Raw genomic sequence first — 17229 nt, 5'->3', positions numbered from 1 at the left:
TTTTTTAGTGCTTCAAGTGGAATAATAAGAAAACTATTGTTTTATGACCCAGTAATTCATATTTCTGAAGTTTGGGGAATTGCACGTCAGAGAGTTCTTGCAGAAGTAGTCACATGCCAAGTTACGACATGAAACCTAAAAACTCCACATATAAAGGGCTCAATATGTTACTGTTTTTTACGAGACCAAATTTATAACGCCAACATTTTTATGGATGGAGTGCTTGATTTTTTCTGTTATAATTTGCTTTAGTAACCACCTGTTTCTTTTTCATATAGCCATAAAGAGTTTTCCAAGGGCTCAAACGAAAAAAAAACGAGCACTAATAATCAAAATTTTGCACTATACTATGCATCTTGAAGAATTTCAATACCTTTGCCTGTAGCTGTCCCCCTGACGCCAATACCCCAAAAGAAGGATTACTTGTAGCTGTCCCCCTGACGCGGATACAAGTTTGAACAAAGAAGGGCGTGTTTTGGAAAAAAGAGTTTGGGCAAGGTGTAAACTGGAAGAACTTTCAATTCAACAATCTAAACGCTGCAACTTCAGCATCAGCGGTGAGCAAAGACTCTTGGATTTCTTGGAGGACGGGGAACACGGAACGATTTCGCTGGCTGCTCCTCCTGTATTTTTTCCACGTCTCTTGGGGAGGGGCGGCCTCTCGCCGGCGCGGGGTCCAGTCCTAGATTTCGTTGTATATATATGCGAGGGTAGTGACAACCGCTGAGGTTGCAGTGCATCAACAACAGCTAGCTAGCCACATCGCATTCCAGCTAATTCCATAGCTTCGTCTCGGCAGCTCCCAAGTTTTCAGCTGTTCCTGTTCTTTGGGAAGAAGGTTGGGTTCCAAACTCCGAGACCACCATCAGGTAAGGAACACGGAGCTCTTTCCTTCTGCTCTCAAATTGCTCATGGTTTGGTTGCTTCTTGCTGCCGATTCGGATTAGTGTGCCTGAGCTGCTAGATGCAGAGTCCTTGACTCAAAATGTAATCTTGAGACCTCTAGCTGCTGTTTAGTGTCAAAAGTTTCGGTTGTTCTTGAATCTTGAGTGCTAAATGCAGAATTCTGAATCAAATTTTGATCTTTGAAGCCTCTATCCAGTTGTTTTTCATTGCGAGTTCGCTGAAATGTTAAATAGGAAAAAGTTTCTTCAGCAGTGACGCGGCCTTGAGGTTCTTCAGGGTGTTGGATCCTGTTAACATCAATGCAGTTCAGGCCGTTTCCTTTGCCGTTTAGATGCAGGGATTATGGACAAATCTTTAGGCCCTTGTGACGTTTTTGCTTGGTAAAGCTAGCTGAACGTTTTGAAGGCGTGGCTGCTATCTCGCATTCAGCTTTTGTTTATGCTGCTATGGTGGCAGCCGTGGAATTTCTTGGATGCGTTGGTCTCCAGTCGTTTCCGCCGGCTCGCTGCTTGTTCCTTCCAAGTGTTTGTTTGGTTCACTTCATTCTTCTCTCTGACTTTGACCATGTCATGCGAGCACACCTGCCCTGCCATCCCTCGCTTTCTTCTCGCAAGTTGTTTCTGATCACTGTGCCACCGTACCAGCTGACGCTGAATTCGCATTTCTGAAAATGAAATAAAATTTGCAGGGCCACTTTTCAGTTTATGGGATTGTACCGCAACGAATGGGCTGAAGCTCTTGGCATCGAGATATCCAGCCCGAGGGCCAAGGACGGCACCATGGTGGTGAACAGAGTCTCCCCTCCATGGGACGACCAGGAGAAGCTCTGCTTCCCCAAGCGCAAACTGATGCCGTCGCTCAGCTTCAAGCTGTGGGAAGCGGAGGCGGCGGTAGCTTCGATAGTGGACCATGACGCCAGGCCGAGCCAGCTGAACGTCGACGACGACCGGAGCGATTCGGAGGTGGTGTTCATGGCGTCGCCGCCATCGCCATCGCCAAGCCCCCGCGTCTCCTCCAGCCCCAAGTGCGAGCTCGACGCCGCGGCGGTGAAGCTCCAGAAGGTGTACAAGAGCTACCGCACGCGGCGGAACCTCGCCGACTGCGCCGTCGTCGTCGAGGAGCTGTGGTGGAAGGCGCTGGACTTCGCGTCCCTCAAGCACAGCTCCGTCTCCTTCTTCAACGGCGGCAAGCCCGAGACGGCGGCGTCGCGGTGGGCGCGCGCGAGGACGAGGGTGGCCAAGGTAACCACGCACGCTTTACAGCTGTTCCTGTTCGTCCGTCAGAAATGCTCATCGAGATGCGTTTGGAATTCCATCGGAATCGCAGCTGCTGACGCGAGCTCATTTTGTTTTGTTGCTCTCGTAGCTTGGCAAGGGTCTGTCGAAGAACGGCAAGGCGCAGAAGTTGGCAAGGCAGCACTGGCTCGAAGCTGTAAGTCACATGCTACATAACCTAGGAACTAAACTAGAATTAAGATCCAGTCTGCGAGTGATTGTTTGTTTACTGATTCCTGCTGCTCCTTTTCTGAATGTGCTTGCTGGCAGATTGACCCGAGGCATCGGTATGGGCACAATTTGCATATCTATTATGATGTCTGGTCCAAGAGTGAGAGTACAGAGCCATTCTTTTATTGGTAAGTGAACCTGACCTGAGTTCAGTCTTTTGAATTTGAATTTGTCAGTTTGAAAATGTGGTTAATGTAAAATACGTATACTTTTATGAAATGTACAGGTTGGACATTGGGGAAGGCAAAGAAGTGAACCTTGAGAAATGCCCTAGGAGTAAACTTCAGAGCCAGTGCATCAAGTACCTTGGACCAGTAAGCACCTGAACCCAAACACTTTTGTAATGAAAAAAATAGCATTATGCCCAGAATTTTCATTTTGAATAATTGAATGATCTGCTGATTATCCATTCTCTTGTGTTTCTTGCTATGATTGCAGAAAGAAAGGCAAGAGTATGAAGTTGTGGTGGAGAGTGGAAAGCTTGTGTACAAGAAAAATGGAGATTTTGTCCAAACTTTGGATGATTCCAAGTGGATTTTTGTCCTCAGCACCACCAGGGCGCTCTATGTTGGACAGGTAAACATAAATTTCAGTTAATTAGATTGCAGTTTTTTCATTACACCTACACACTGCTAACTTCTATACACCATATTGTTTCTGTTGATATACAATTACTTGCTGCATTGGTTCTGAAGTTCTTGTTCTTATTTTGACTATGTGCAGAAGAAGAAGGGATCATTTCAGCACTCTAGTTTCCTAGCTGGTGGAGCCATAACATCTGCTGGAAGATTGGTTGTCAAAGAAGGAATCCTCAAGGTATGTCCATACTGAAAATAAATCTTATTTTCATGAAAAATGGTCTTGTGCCTTCAGAAAACTTATCTGACGGTGGTGCCTACTTTCTTCAGGCTATATGGCCGTACAGTGGTCACTACATGCCAACTGAAGAGAATTTCAGAGAGTTCATCCGCTACCTTGAGGAGAACAGCGTCGACCTCACCGAAGTCAAGGTAAATGTTAGTAAAAAATCCCACATTTGTCTGTTCGCAAGAGTGATTACATCAAGATTCAGAACTGATATGACATATGAATGCCATGGCTTCTTTCAGAAATGCCCAATAGACAAAGACGACGAGTACCCCTTGCTCAGCAAACCTGACGCTCAGCCCAACACCGCCGTGTCCGGCGACACCAACGGAGCAGATCACACCACGGCCGCCCCCACCGCCGATGAGCAAATGAGCGAGTCCGAGGTGGTCCACGGCGATGTTCACCGGACAACCGACGACGGGAACATGAGCGAAGCAGAGGAGGATGACACTGACATCCACTCACACACCGACACCGAAGAAGAGGCGCAGAGTTCAGAGCAGCTGCAGAAGGAGCCGCCGGCGACGCCGCCGGCAAATGTTGCTGCTGCTGAGCACGGCAAGAACCACCTGATGTGCCGGTGGTCGACGGGAACGGGCCCACGCATCCGGTGCGTCCGCGACTACCCGCAGGACCTCCAGTCCAGGGCGCTCGAGCACGTCAACCTCTCGCCGAGGCTCGGCGGCTCGCCGTCAAGGAAGAGGGACCCGGTGCCGTCCCCCCGGCCCAGCCCGGCGATGATTCTGTCGCCGAGGCTGGCGTCCGTGGGATTCCAGCCTCAGACGGCGGTGTCCCTCACTCTGCCTGACTTGAAGAGGAGCAGGTTGCAGTGAACAACCATTCAGTTCTTGATTCTTGGCTAGGTGATCACTGATCAGGGCAATAACTAACTGGTCAGATTGTTTACTGACAGGCCAGTGATTTTTTTTGCCGCTAGGTTAGCATATTCCTTCAATTTTTGGTTGTTCATTCGTGTACTTGATTGTACATTTTTTTCAGTTTGTAAATACCATTTGTGATTCTTTTGTTGGATGTATGTATGCACAGAGTGCATGTACATTACTTAGTTAAAAGGAAAACAAGATAGGGCAATTTCCTTTTATCGGAAGAAAGGACAAATTTCTTTACAAGCATGGGTTGCGTTGTTACCTTCGATACACAACATACATGAATTTAGCACATAAATCTGGGTTTTAATCTGATGAGCAAAGAGATTTTACCTTTTTTTTAAAAGATCATAACATGTACTATGCAGGCTTCTACAGTTCAAACTCAAGTTACCGGTACGGTTTGGGTCTATTTTGCTTATACCGGCCTACGAACCATGAAGGTGGCCCAGTTCTGATTCTTCAAACATTATCCACTTTTTTGAATAGTGGAAAGTTTATTTCAAGTGTTTCCTTTGTTCAATTCAAAGCATGGAACCGTTTAAACACTGCTTTTTTTTAAGGAAAAAACATGTATACAATTATTCATTTTCGAAAATGTTCATAGGTTTTTTTTTTGAGACACTCAAAAATGTTCATAGGTACATCCATCTTTGTCTCGCTAGTTTCCTCTGGGCCTGCACGCCATGCATGGCCCATACGATAAAAGTAGCCCGCCCACACACACAGGCCGTGGTCCGTACATAAAGTGGGTTGGGCCCTCATGTGCACGGCCCAATCCGCTCACCTCCTTCCTTTAATCCTTTTTCCTCGAGCTCACCGTCGGTCCTCGCCGCTTTCTACTTTTCCAGAAATCCCGGCTCTAGTTCCTCCCTCGTTCAAAATCTATCCTGAGCTAGAGAATTAACCGGCAGCAGATCGGCTCTGTGCAGTCATTATATTTGTGCCGGCAGGGAATGCAGCAAATTTCTGGTGAGCTGCCGAGCACGCTCGCTCTCCGGTGGGCGATGGGAAGTGAACAAGATCAGTCAAGCGTTTGAACCCCCTTCTGAACCGGCCGACTGTCATGGCATCAGGCTTGCTGCAGCAGCGTGTCCTGGGAGCTCCGACCCTGACAGGGACGACGACCGGACCCCTCGCAGGAGCAGGAGAACCGCCGCCGCGACGCGTTTCAGACATGCTCTTCGCTGGTACCTCGCCAAGTCCATGGATCGAGGCCTTTTCTACCGCGCCAATTCCAGCGCCAGCAGCTGCCTTTCGACCGCCACCAGTCCGGGCGGCGCGTCCACCGCCGTCCAGCGAGCGCGGCACCGGAGAAGCCTCGCCGGATGCCAGAGCAGATGCAGCACTACTGCGGACACGTCCGATCCCGCTCGCGCCACGCTGGCCACCTCCTCGCCGGTCAAGTGAGCAAGTCGCTGGTTCTTCTGAGCCACCGGCCGACCACCGACTGCCGCGCGCGACGCGAGAGGAAGACGCTCTTGAGGATTGAAATGCTCAGGGGTGGACGGCTTGTAGGCACTCAGGGGTGGACGGTATTTCAAATACCGTCCCTGCCGGACGGTATTTCAGATACCGTCCACCCTTTGGCGTCCTGGGCCGCTGGGCGCTCCTGCCTAGGGTCCTGCCCGGCCATGGCGCGTCGGAGCGGCACAGCACTGAGGCCGTCCCTAGCTTCTAACCTCTTCCCCGCAGGCACCTGGGAGCCTCGCCATCTTGCTTCTGGGCAACCTCTGGTCTGGAGGCGAAGGGGCCGGCGTGGGGGAGCTCAGCGCGGCGGGACGGCGGCATGTGGCAGACATGGCGCGCGCGCACAAAGCTCCAGCCGAGACGTCGGCGGTCGGATCATCTGCGTCACTTAGTCCCGTGCCCCGCCGGAGAGTCTCGCAAGTCGCAGCCGTCCGACCAACGCTAGTCTCATTCAATTCCCTGCTCGTCCTCCCGGAGCTCTCTCCTCGCCGGTGCGCGCGACACGGCCTGCTGAAGACGCGGAGGCAGAACGGTGGTGGGCACCACGGGCTGTGAAGAAGTATCCTCCATGTCGGGCGGCGGCGAGGAAGGCGCTGTCATAATAGGCAGCTGGGCCGCCGCCGCCGCCGCCGCCGCCATGGTCTTCTCGTTTGCAGGCACCGCGTGGGCGACACCGGTGCAGCCACACCGTCTCCCCACAAGGCACAAGCACTCGCGTCGGCGGCGCCACAGCCCACAGCGGGCGGCATGCCTGTGAAGACTGAAGAGGGTGTGCTAAATTTTAATTTTTACAGTGTCTAGCAGCACATCAGTAGCTGCAAACAATGTCCAACTGCTGTGCCGTTGAAGACTGCTCTCATCGGCACGTGTGGAATTTGACTCATCTCTCGTGCGTGTGACAATGGTAATAAAAACAAAATTTGAGTTTATACATCATGGTTGGACTTTTGAATCAACGACTGGCATTCGAGCCTCTCATGTTTTTGGTCAACACTCAAGACCGACCGGTGTCAGACTTTACAGGCGTTTGCTCATCATATGTTCACACTTCTTCATTCTAAATCCAAGCCGGCTACTAATTCTCTGACCATTATGCAACCTTTCTAATTCCTTTTCGAAAAAAATGGTTAAAAACTCTGAAGTTTTATGTGTTTCACGGAATTTGGCTTTGCTGTTCAGTATCCTCAAGCAATTCGTTTGAGACCAAGATATTAGGCCTGTTAATGAGCTTCTGCAACTGCGGATGCTGATGAGCAACAGAGTAGTGACCTTCTGATTGCATTTTCTGTAAGGTCTGGGCTGTACCTTCAATTGGATTAGCCCATATATATATAGGAGCGGTTATGTGGTCCAGTAGGAATGATGCCTGTTTTCATAGAAAACAATCAAATGAGTAACCCAGGCACTTCTACAAACTGGCAAGCTGCACCGTTGCAGTGTGAACAGTGATGGGACTGTGGCTCTTATTTCTGTTAGCGTGTTTCTGGACCAAATTTTGAGAGTTCTTTTTTTGTGCTTGCTTTTCTGTAAGTTCTGCATTATTATCTTCTTTAATTTCAGTATTCTCTGAGCTCTGCTGTGCAAATCAGAAAGAGTAGTGGGTTTGTTGTTCTGGAAAAGTAGTATGCGGTGCGGTTTTGCCTGCTTCCTGTTATGTAGATTTGTTACTTCTTTATTAGTTGAATAATTACCACCATGATGGCACCTTGTAATCACTGTTTATCTGCCTTCCCCTTCCCTTTCTACCAAAAGAAATCACCATACCAGAAGAGAAGCTAATGGCAATTGGCATGCCTACCAACTAGGAGCGAGAGTTTCGTTAACTTATCTGTTGGCAATTGGCATGGCTCCTTATTCATTACTGCTCATTGTCTCCCGGACACAGCCTGTATTCATGCTTAAGTGAGCTAAAAGTGGACTAAAAGACAAGATCATATAGAGTGGAGTACAAAAGACAAACTACCTGATTAATGTAGTGAGTGAACTAACTATACGGTAGAATTAAAGTTTGGAATAGGAGTGGAGTATAAGTTAGTGTGGGTTTGGTGCGCACATGCACACACACATTTTATGTTTTAGAATCGTAAATAAACTATGAGCATACGTATTCATATTTCCAGAGTCCAACTTCGCTCAGTCTAGTTCTGTGAGTAAATTTGATTCGGATTTTGAAAAGGTAATTCGTACAGTATATGTTAACAAATACTTACCACAAGGTCAACAAAAAAAAAATCAGTACTAAATATTAACCACAAGGCTAGCGGCATGCATGGGATTTCTTCATTGACTGGCTCATTGATTCTGAGATTAGTAATTATTCCAAAAGAATCACCGTTACATATTTCCATGGAGGTCATTTCCCTCTGTGATATTGACCATTAGAGTGTCATTGTTGCGTCACAACCTCGCCATTGTCGCCCTATATATCCGTGTTCGATCACAAGGCCCAAACTCAACTCCAACAAACGAGCTACTCCTGTTTGCTCGTCAACAAGTTGACCCATCAGTATCAAGCCAACAATCATGGCTAGCCCATTGCTGCTGGTGGTCGCCGCCGTGATTGCTCTCGGCGCCGGCCATGGCGCCGCCTTCGACCCCAACCCTCTCCAAGACTTCTGCGTCGCCGACACAACCTCGAAAGGTTCGATCGATGCCCCTGCACTCGCTCCCCAATTTAACCCTGCCGCTGGCTCAGCAACAACGGCGATAGATAATGATCGATCTCCCATGCCGCACGTCTGCATTATTGGCCGCAGTGCGCGTGAACGGGGTCCCGTGCAAGGACCCGGCGGCGGTCACCGCGGACGACTTCTTCTTCGCCGGCGTCGACCGCCCCGGCGGCGGCGCGGCGAGCCGGCGCTACGGGTTCACGGCGCTGCCCGTGCAGATCCCGGGCCTGAACACGCTCGGCGCGTCGCACGCGCGCGTCGACGTGCCCCCCGGCGCCGTGTTCCCGCCGCACTACCACCCGCGGGCGTCGGAGACGGCGGTGGTGCTGGGCGGCGCCGTCTACTTCGGCTTCGTCACGTCGTACCCGGACAACCGGGTCTACGCCAAGGTGCTCCGCAAGGGCGACGTCTTCGCCGTGCCGCAGGGGCTCGTCCACTTCCTCTACAACAACGGCACCGCGCCCGCTGCGCTCTACGCCACGCTCAGCAGCCAGAACCCCGGCCTCGTGCTCCTCGCCGACGCGCTCTTCGGCACCGGCCTCCCCGACGACCTCCTCGCCAAGACGTTCCTCACCGACCTCGACACGGCCCACAGGATCGGAGCTAAGTTCCGGTCGTCGTAGGACGCCCGCCGGCCGATGACAATATATGTTTCTCTAGTTTTTAAATTGTTCGTCCAATTCGCAATAAACATGTGTATGAATCAATGACAACCAGTCATGCTGTGTGTTGTTCAGCTGCCCCCCTGTTGCCTTCAACTCGGAATTTGGATGACACAGTTTGAACTGATTAAAAAGGAATCGTTTTCCATTTCTCAGTTCGACGACCTGGGTTACCAGCCAATCTAGTCCATGCCATTTTTCATTTTTTTAAGGAATCAAGGTTAACAAAATAACGGACCGAACCCAATTTACAGCTCACGTAATGGACCAAAACTAACAGAAAACAATAAATCAGCTGTCAATACATTTTCAAAGAAATTAGTTGATGCGTCATTTTGGTGACCATGTCTGATATTATAGTAACAATAAATCAAATGGAGTACCAGATGGCATCACAGATCTACGTTCAGATTACATACTTAACTTTAATCCATGCCAGACACCAAATGTTGTTATACTAGCATCATGAGAAGGTCAGCAGGTGGCACTACCAGTGCAGAAAGAGGAAAAATATTTCCATTACAGTTACATGTAGAACCTCAGCAGAATGAAGCTTATGTACAGATACAAGAGCGAGATAAGGCTAGCTATCATACACATAATAAAATGATATACACTGGATTCCCTTGAAAAATCTGGAAGGCCGTAGCAAAGGGGTAAAAAATAGATGCAGTTTTAGGGAGTGAACACAAATTATTGCTTTTCAGATTCCATGATGGAAGGAAGAATGAAACACAAAAAAGGACCTGCAGAAGTTTATGTTGTCTAGTTGATCCTGTTCATCACATCATGGTAATACAAGAGAACGCACATAGGCTGCCCGTAGATGCAAAAAAAGAACCAAAAGATCATATTGCCAACCTATTGAAGATGCCACAAGTTAGAACAGATTCACATGGAAGAAAAATCCTAACTGTAGCAACTCAGGACAACATTGGCTCACCATCGTGTGTCTGAATTTATTTTTGAGGTAAGATGTCAATACGATAAGGGGAATCTGGTAAAGGAGAAAAAAAAACATGCTGTAAGAAAATGTTCACATATTAGATGAGAACTCATGGAGTTGTATTAGAAAACAGATATCTTCTGAGTTCTGATGCTCATAACTAGGAGCCTATCCTTTTTTTGTTACGGACAGGTACAAGATTGTACCTATTTCATTGATAGAGGACTATCTAATGAATAGAAAGAGCTAATAAAAAAAAGCAATGTTGAATATTATCGACAGCATTTGGGTTGTATCCAATTACCTGCAACATGATTCCTAAGAAAGCCCAGAACTTGGGTATGCGGCAGGGAACAGCAACACATAGCTGGTGTAAACAATTATAAAGGAATTGTATCATAATTTTCTCAAAAGAGGCTGGACTATGAAATACTGAATAGTATAAAGAGCAAACTTCACCCAAGCAATCTACAGCTTGTAAGTTCAGAACAAACGCATGTCAAAAGGGACAATTTAAAAAACAGAACAGCACACAACCAAATGTCTGCAGCCAAAGCAAATTTACCTCATGGAGTACAGCAGAAACAAAGAACGATATAAAAACCGCAACTTCCTGCAACAAAATAGCAAAAATGACTCTTGTAACAACAACAATAATAACAGCACAAAGTATTAGACTTTCGCCTCCAACATATCAGCCAGTCTTTTAGTAGAGGACAGTAGATCCATACAAAAATCAACATATCCTTATTGCTAAAATAATTCAAATAATCTTTTTTGCTACTGGAATCTTTACAGGTTTATGAGTACATGAACTTTAGTTTCACCGAATATTCTTATAGTTAATTAGGAAATATAAGGAACTATGAACAAGCATTGAGTGGTCAGGGATCTACAAGGCATACATTGTAACTAAGTTACAGTTTAATCTAATGTAACTGGAAGCAACCTGAGCAAAACATTCACACAAATCTCATTTACCTTAGATATACCATTCCGCATGCAAGGAAAGTATATGTGACGAACAATCCATTTATGCACAGGCTGTGAAAATGTGGGCATTATTAGCAATTCAACAAATGAAAAAAATAGATGGCTCAACAAAAAGCATTACAGAAGAATTAATCCATCAAATTCTAATTAAAACTTAGAATAGTTCTGCATATCAAAAGAGAAGTTCAGGCCTCATTTTGAAATAAGTCCATTTTCGACCCCCTCAATTCTGCTTGTCTAATTGTGACCCTCAACTCCAATACTGTCTAAAATGGTACCTCTACTATCAATACTGTTCAATTTTGAACCCCACTCCTCCAGCCAAAGTAGTTGTCCTCTAAGTTGGCATTTTTTTACCACCTAGGCTATGACATGGCGGGGTACCCATGGTCCAACTGTCAGTCTGTCACTCTCTCCTCATGGCCCAGTTGGGGAAAAAGTAACTTGGAGGAGGAACCTCTGCCATGTTACCTCAAGAAAAAACTGGAAAACGGTACTAGAGTTGAGGATCAAAATTAGATAAATAGGAGAGTTGAGGTGTTTCGCGACAATTTTACAGTGGTTTGCCATTTTTATGCTGCAGCTTTAAAATGGTTATTATATCTACCCAACAGTGTATACCATGTCTGACAGTGCATTCGTGCTAAAAGTACTAATGCTTAAAAGAAAAGAAAGTCATACCATGTTCCATTTTCTCCAATACTGATCTCATTCAAGTACACCAGAACAGGCAGCAACAGCACCAGCAAACATCATACACAAGATTAGTATGCACCTAGCTTGTTTTTAACACTTGAAAAAAAAGTAATACTGCAAGACAATAGTATTTCACCTCATCAATTGTTTTTGCATTCCACCAGTCTTTGTAGAATTCACGGTCACCAAAGCGAAGAATCTCAGCAAATATATTCAACCTGTACAGATGTATAAAAAGTTCAAAAGTGCAAATACACATATTTTAACAAGGGACAATTTTCTTCCAGATCATGGAAGTCTAAGGGGAAGTACGTACATAAAGTTATAGACTGGTGTTTTAATAGATATATTCTATGACTGGTCAGTGATTTGAATTTGAATGTATAAATAAAAAAATAGAATTTACCATAGATGGAAAACGCAATAGAACATGCAAAGCCACAGGTATACATTTGGTAATGATAGCTTCAAAACAGTCTCCACAGCATTCAATAGTCCTCCCTTCAGTGGATGTTGAGAGTTCACGACAATAGGATTTATGTACTGCAAGTTTGTAGTATCAAAAGATTAAGAACTACATGAGGATATTTTACAAAACATAAGAGATATTTCTTACTTGCTCAATAATGAATCCTTGAAGACCAGTAAATATCAAGTACAGAATAATTTGACGAATTAGCCAACCTTTTCTAATACAAGGAGTTCGAGGATAGCTTGGCTGCAAAACAAAAGCAGTGCATTTCACCTTGTCAGCGACCCTTTTGCAGCTAAAAAGAAACAACCAAAGACAATAAAAAAATCAAAATATCTGCTTTAGATCAACATACATGATGAACAGAAAATTACCTGATAACAGAGTGTTGGAGCCATCATGAAGTATGCTAGACTCCCAAGAGTTGGAGCTTGTAAACTGTCTATGTCAGTTGCGCTGAGTTCGTTATTGACCTAACAGAGAGGGTGTGTTAATCTCAAGCAACAACAGTTACATATATGAAAAGAACATAAGCTGTAGTAACTGAGCTGCTCATGCATAGGGCCAGGCTGGACCTGGAAAATCCCACAACACCTGGCCCAACATATCAGTATTTGTTATTGTGTATAATAACAATAACAGGATATGTTATATTCTTAAGAATAATAGTTTTAAGCATAACATATACAGATATGGGTGTCTATTTTAATTGCCATTTTATGAACCCAGTTGGGCAAACCGAAGGTCCACAATTTCTGATTCCCAGGCCAAATCAGCCCAGCACCTTGAACCAGACAAGGCCAGACTACCATGAACACCCCTAAAAGTAGCAAGGTAAAAGGTCTAATTGGGGAAATGAAGGAACATCCAGGGATGAGAGGCAGCAGGTCATGAATTTTCTCAGAATTGAACCAAAGTTCACTGTAAATATTTTTATGTTAAGATTCCTTTGGTACATTAAATATCACAAGTCACAACTCCTAAAGAATACCCAAATAGCACCAGAAAAACCACTAAAGTAGGTAAACATATTTGGTAAGTCAAAATGATTCTAAGCCTCTTGGGTAGTATTTCAGATGTGTTTAGAAAGTAAAGTGAAAAGAAAAGGAGAAATGCCAATATCTCCTTCCCCAACGACTCTAATAGTTTGCCTCTCACAAGAAGGAATACGGATATGTAGATTCTGTGGCAAAAGAAAATCAAGAGTTTAATCAAGTCAAAAGCCCCTCGGATAGTATTTCAGATGTATTTAAAAAATCAAAGTGATAAGAAGAAAAAAAGCGGAATGTGAATGTCTGCTTTGTTGTGACTAACCGATCCGCATAATACAGGTAGGAGCTTAAAGAAAATACAGCATAAATGAAGGAAACAGTAGAACACACGACATACCTTCTTGCCACTTGTGATCAATTTCCTTATATCATGGTTCGTATGTGCAAAAGATACAAGCTTCAGCCAAACAATGCAGGCAATAAACATCAACAGAAAGCCGGACAAAACTGCAGAATCACACCTGAACCAAGTTACAGAATTTGATATTAAACAAAGCAAAATGATATCATATTTGCTTAAAAGCTCTATTTCCAAAAAGTTCTGAATGTGATTTGACTTTTCAGATAGGCTTATGGTAGAGTCCCAAATGTCATTTGACTTTTAAAATAAGGTTATGGTAGCTTCATACAAACTATACAGAATAGTGGCACATGCATTTTTTTTTCTGCTTCTATGTGCCTTCTTGATAAATTGGATCATGATATCTTGATGCAGAGCACAGTGAATAATCAATCATATACTCAAATATTACATATACTTACATAAGAATTACGAGCACTGGATATACAATTTCAGCTGTTGTAAGAAAGATGTGAAGACCGGCAGCAGCCTGAAAAAATGAACGATAAATCAATGGTATATCAGTAACTTTTGAAGAAGCAATATAACCAAAAGACACAACTCTTTTTATCAAATGCAATGAATAGCCCATATGCAATATGGACAAATGTATAAATTGTTAACGAAAATCCATACATCAGAAAAGTAAGGTTTATAACTAGTAGGTATCTGCTTACAGCATCAGTAATAATATTGTTGAATGCCAGATTTTCAACTGCAAATGCACCAAGGGGGAAAACAGGTAGACTAAGGCTGAAAAAAAAAGATCGAAAAGCTGATAAGTTTAGGGGATAATAAACCATTGAAGAAGTGGACGACAGAGAAGTTTTGACTATTACCAACACATTAGCAGTGGCCAGTCGCGCAATGATGTAGCATTAAACCAAAAGCCAGATCTTATTAATAAGCCATACTGCAAAAAAAAAACATCAGAAAAAGACTGCTAAAATAAATATGCTATGTGAAAGGAGGATTGATAGCTACTTGCTCAAGGAAAAAAGTCTGATAAGAACCTTCATTAAGTTCTCTATAATGAGCCTGCTGTTCACAGCAACCAGAACAACGATACATAAGTTGAAAAGGCCCGCATGACTCTGTTAGAAACAACAAAAGAGAAGTATTAGTTGAGTTGACAGACATCTGATCAGCTGGATGATATTTCCCTCCAGAAACTGATATTCTAAATAAATAGCACAAAAAAGATACAAAAAAATGAAACAGAAATTAGAGGAAAAAGGAGAAGAATAGCCACATTATTGTGGCCTCAGCATGTGAGCTGAAGCACACACTTGTACTGCATCTTTGGCTCAAATGGTGGGCTGCATTGGATGTTTCTAAAGGAGGTCACGTGATTTGAACCCACAACGCCCAACCACCAGTACCCAACTAATAAAGTTTCTTTTCCCAAACTACACAAGACGCACCATGCCACTAGTTAACTACGTCGTCAAATGAAGTATACAACAAAATGAACTGTTGAGATCTTCAAACGGGTAATAGCGCGATGTATGATTCGTGCTTCTCGCACGCATCAGCATGACGAAATGTTTACTTTCCCGTCCCAGATTTCCGCCACAAAGGCGACACCTTTACTGCACATGGACATGGAAGCTCCCCAATTATGGTTACAACGCAGCAGCTGAAAGCCGTAACTGATGAAATCAACAAATCAAGCATGATAAGACAGCTAAATCGCCCGCAGAGCATCTGACAATTCCGATGAGCAGCTCCGCGCGGCAATGAAATATGGGCCCTGCTCTCGCTCACCTGCTTGAAGATGGCGTCGGAGCTGAGGGGGCTCTCCTTGGCCTTCCGGTGGACCGGCGCGGCCGCGCGGAAGGTGAAAGCCGAGAAGTCCAGTCCCCCGGCGGCGCCGCCGGCGGACGAAGCGTCCCCGCTGGTGTCGCGGCGGCGGGACGACGAGGAGGGCTCGCTGGCGGCGGACTCGTCCCCGGAGTCGGCCGCGAAGCTGGCGCGCGCGGCCACCGAGGCGCCGGACCGCACCCGGCGGCGCAGCGCGGCCGCGAAGCGCTCGACGGCGCCCCCGCTCCCGCGGGCCGGGCGCGGCGGGCGGCGGTGGACGGGCGGCGGCGCCTCGTCCGAGTCGCCCATTGGAGGGGTAGGGCTTGCCTGCTCCGTCTCTCTCTCTCTCTCTCCCCTCCGTGCGCGTGTAGGCCTCTCGATTCGGTGGAGACGAGGAGGCGACGCGGTGGTGGCGGGTGGTGACCGGTCTATGACGTAGGTAGTTCAGCGAGGACAGCTTGGTTTTACACGATGGGTCGTTCGTTCATCGTTGGCTGGCGGGATCAGTAGTTCAGGACGTCACAGGTAGCGTACGGCGTACGGGTTAGAACATCTCAAAAAACACTACCGAAAAACCCTAATTTGCCGAGTGTCTCGGCAAAGACCCAGTGCCAGACTACGGCCACTCGGCAAACAAACATGTGCCAGACTACGGGCACTCGACAAAGATATTGTTTGTCGAGTGCCAGGCCACGGGCACTCGGCAAAAAACTGGCACACGCCATGCCCGGGCTTTACCGAGTGCCGGCCATCGGCAAAGCAGGGCACTCGGCAAAGTGTCTTCTTTGCCGAGTGTTGTCCCAACGACACTCGGCAAAGCCCGCGCACGTGCCCAGCACGCGCGCCCGCCGTGCGCCGCCCGTCAGGGGGGTTGACGGCGTTAAGTCTTTGTCGAGTGCCCCCTTCTAGCACTCGGCAAAGGAGACATGTTGCCGAGTGCCTCCAGCAGGCACTCGGCAAAGAAGAAACTTTGCCGAGTGCGCTGGCCTGGCTCTTGGCAAAGTTTCTTTTGCCGAGTGCTGGAGCTTAGTCACTCGGCAAAATTGGTTAAATTTTTTTTGAGCCAACAAATTTTTTGGTCTCTACTTAAATTTGATAATTTAATTCCTAATAACATAAAATACTTTTATTGATTGGTTTACTATTTTCTGTTAATTTTTTTTGTTTGCGGGGAATAATCGGTCGAAGTTAATTTAAAATTAGAAGTGGGTCGAAAATTCGAAATCAATGGATGGAAATTTGATATTTATGTATTTGAATCAAAACTGATGCCGTATGCGCGAAAGAACTTAAAAGTTGAAGCATCTTTATCAGGAAACTTGATCACAAGCGTGTGCACGGACGTTCGGAAAAAAAATCAAAAATAGCATACAATGTCTGAAAATTATGGTAGTTGTGCAAATCTCTTGGTTTCATGCTAGGATGGAGTGGAAAAAAATGAAAGCATTTAGGACACGTGACAAGGTACGCCGCTTACAAGCTGGAGGATCTCCGAAGAAGTTTACAAGACACTCGGCAAAGATGCCACCCAGGGGCGCGTCACGTGGCTCCTATGCCGAGTGCCAAGGCTCTCGGCAAAGTCTTTGCCGAGTGCCCGAAATCCGACACTCGGCAAAGACCACTGTGCCGTGGGAAGCTTTGCCGAGTGGTGAAGAGTTTGCCGAGTGCAAACTGGCCTTTGCCGAGTGTAACCGGCACTTGCCAAAGCGGCTGAATCCGGTAGTGAACCTCCTCAAATTACATTCACCGTGTTCGGCTGGTGCACCAGCCTCCAGCTCTACAGTATTTCTCTCACACATCGCTCCAGCACTAGCCTCCAGCCACCAGTCAAGTAACAGTGTTTTTCTCTCACACCACTCCAGCTCCAACCTGCCGAACGCAGTGCTTAGTCAAATTCCATTTTAGCTAACCATTTAGCTAAAATCTCATCTCTATATTATACTTCTCTCCAACAAATT

The 17229-nt window shown here is 46.0% G+C and overlaps 3 protein-coding genes across 3 annotated transcripts; 2 read left to right on the top strand and 1 right to left on the bottom strand.

The window, feature by feature from the left end:
- Positions 1-727: 727 nt before the first annotated feature.
- On the top strand, positions 728-4383 carry LOC120697658 (IQ domain-containing protein IQM5-like). The gene is made up of 9 exons (XM_039980948.1): positions 728-869; positions 1595-2147; positions 2272-2337; positions 2451-2539; positions 2638-2725; positions 2850-2987; positions 3135-3227; positions 3320-3421; positions 3521-4383. The coding sequence occupies exons 2-9, from the start codon at positions 1611-1613 to the stop codon at positions 4112-4114; spliced, it is 1707 nt and encodes a 568-aa protein (XP_039836882.1). The 5' UTR covers positions 728-869; positions 1595-1610; the 3' UTR covers positions 4115-4383.
- A 3709-nt stretch (positions 4384-8092) lies between these two features.
- On the top strand, positions 8093-9107 carry LOC120697659 (germin-like protein 5-1). Its single transcript, XM_039980949.1, has 2 exons — positions 8093-8279; positions 8395-9107. Exons 1-2 carry the CDS (start codon positions 8162-8164, stop codon positions 8928-8930), a joined length of 654 nt encoding a protein of 217 aa, XP_039836883.1. The 5' UTR covers positions 8093-8161; the 3' UTR covers positions 8931-9107.
- Positions 9108-9344: 237 nt separating this feature from the next.
- LOC120697657 (diacylglycerol O-acyltransferase 1-1-like) lies at positions 9345-15685 on the bottom strand. Its single transcript, XM_039980947.1, has 17 exons — positions 15236-15685; positions 14482-14562; positions 14308-14381; positions 14146-14221; positions 13891-13958; positions 13466-13589; positions 12451-12549; positions 12221-12322; positions 12011-12147; positions 11741-11822; positions 11590-11610; positions 10897-10959; positions 10481-10528; positions 10220-10282; positions 9913-9966; positions 9716-9830; positions 9345-9612 (listed from the first exon to the last, which is right to left on the bottom strand). The coding sequence occupies exons 1-16, from the start codon at positions 15578-15580 to the stop codon at positions 9735-9737; spliced, it is 1533 nt and encodes a 510-aa protein (XP_039836881.1). The 5' UTR covers positions 15581-15685; the 3' UTR covers positions 9345-9612; positions 9716-9734.
- Positions 15686-17229: the final 1544 nt, after the last annotated feature.

This window comes from Panicum virgatum, chromosome 3K (genome assembly GCF_016808335.1).
Source record: "Panicum virgatum strain AP13 chromosome 3K, P.virgatum_v5, whole genome shotgun sequence".
In the NCBI taxonomy this organism is placed as follows: domain Eukaryota; kingdom Viridiplantae; phylum Streptophyta; class Magnoliopsida; order Poales; family Poaceae; genus Panicum; species Panicum virgatum.
Note: the sequence above shows the minus strand (reverse complement) of the source record. Positions and strands in the feature narration are given on the sequence as shown.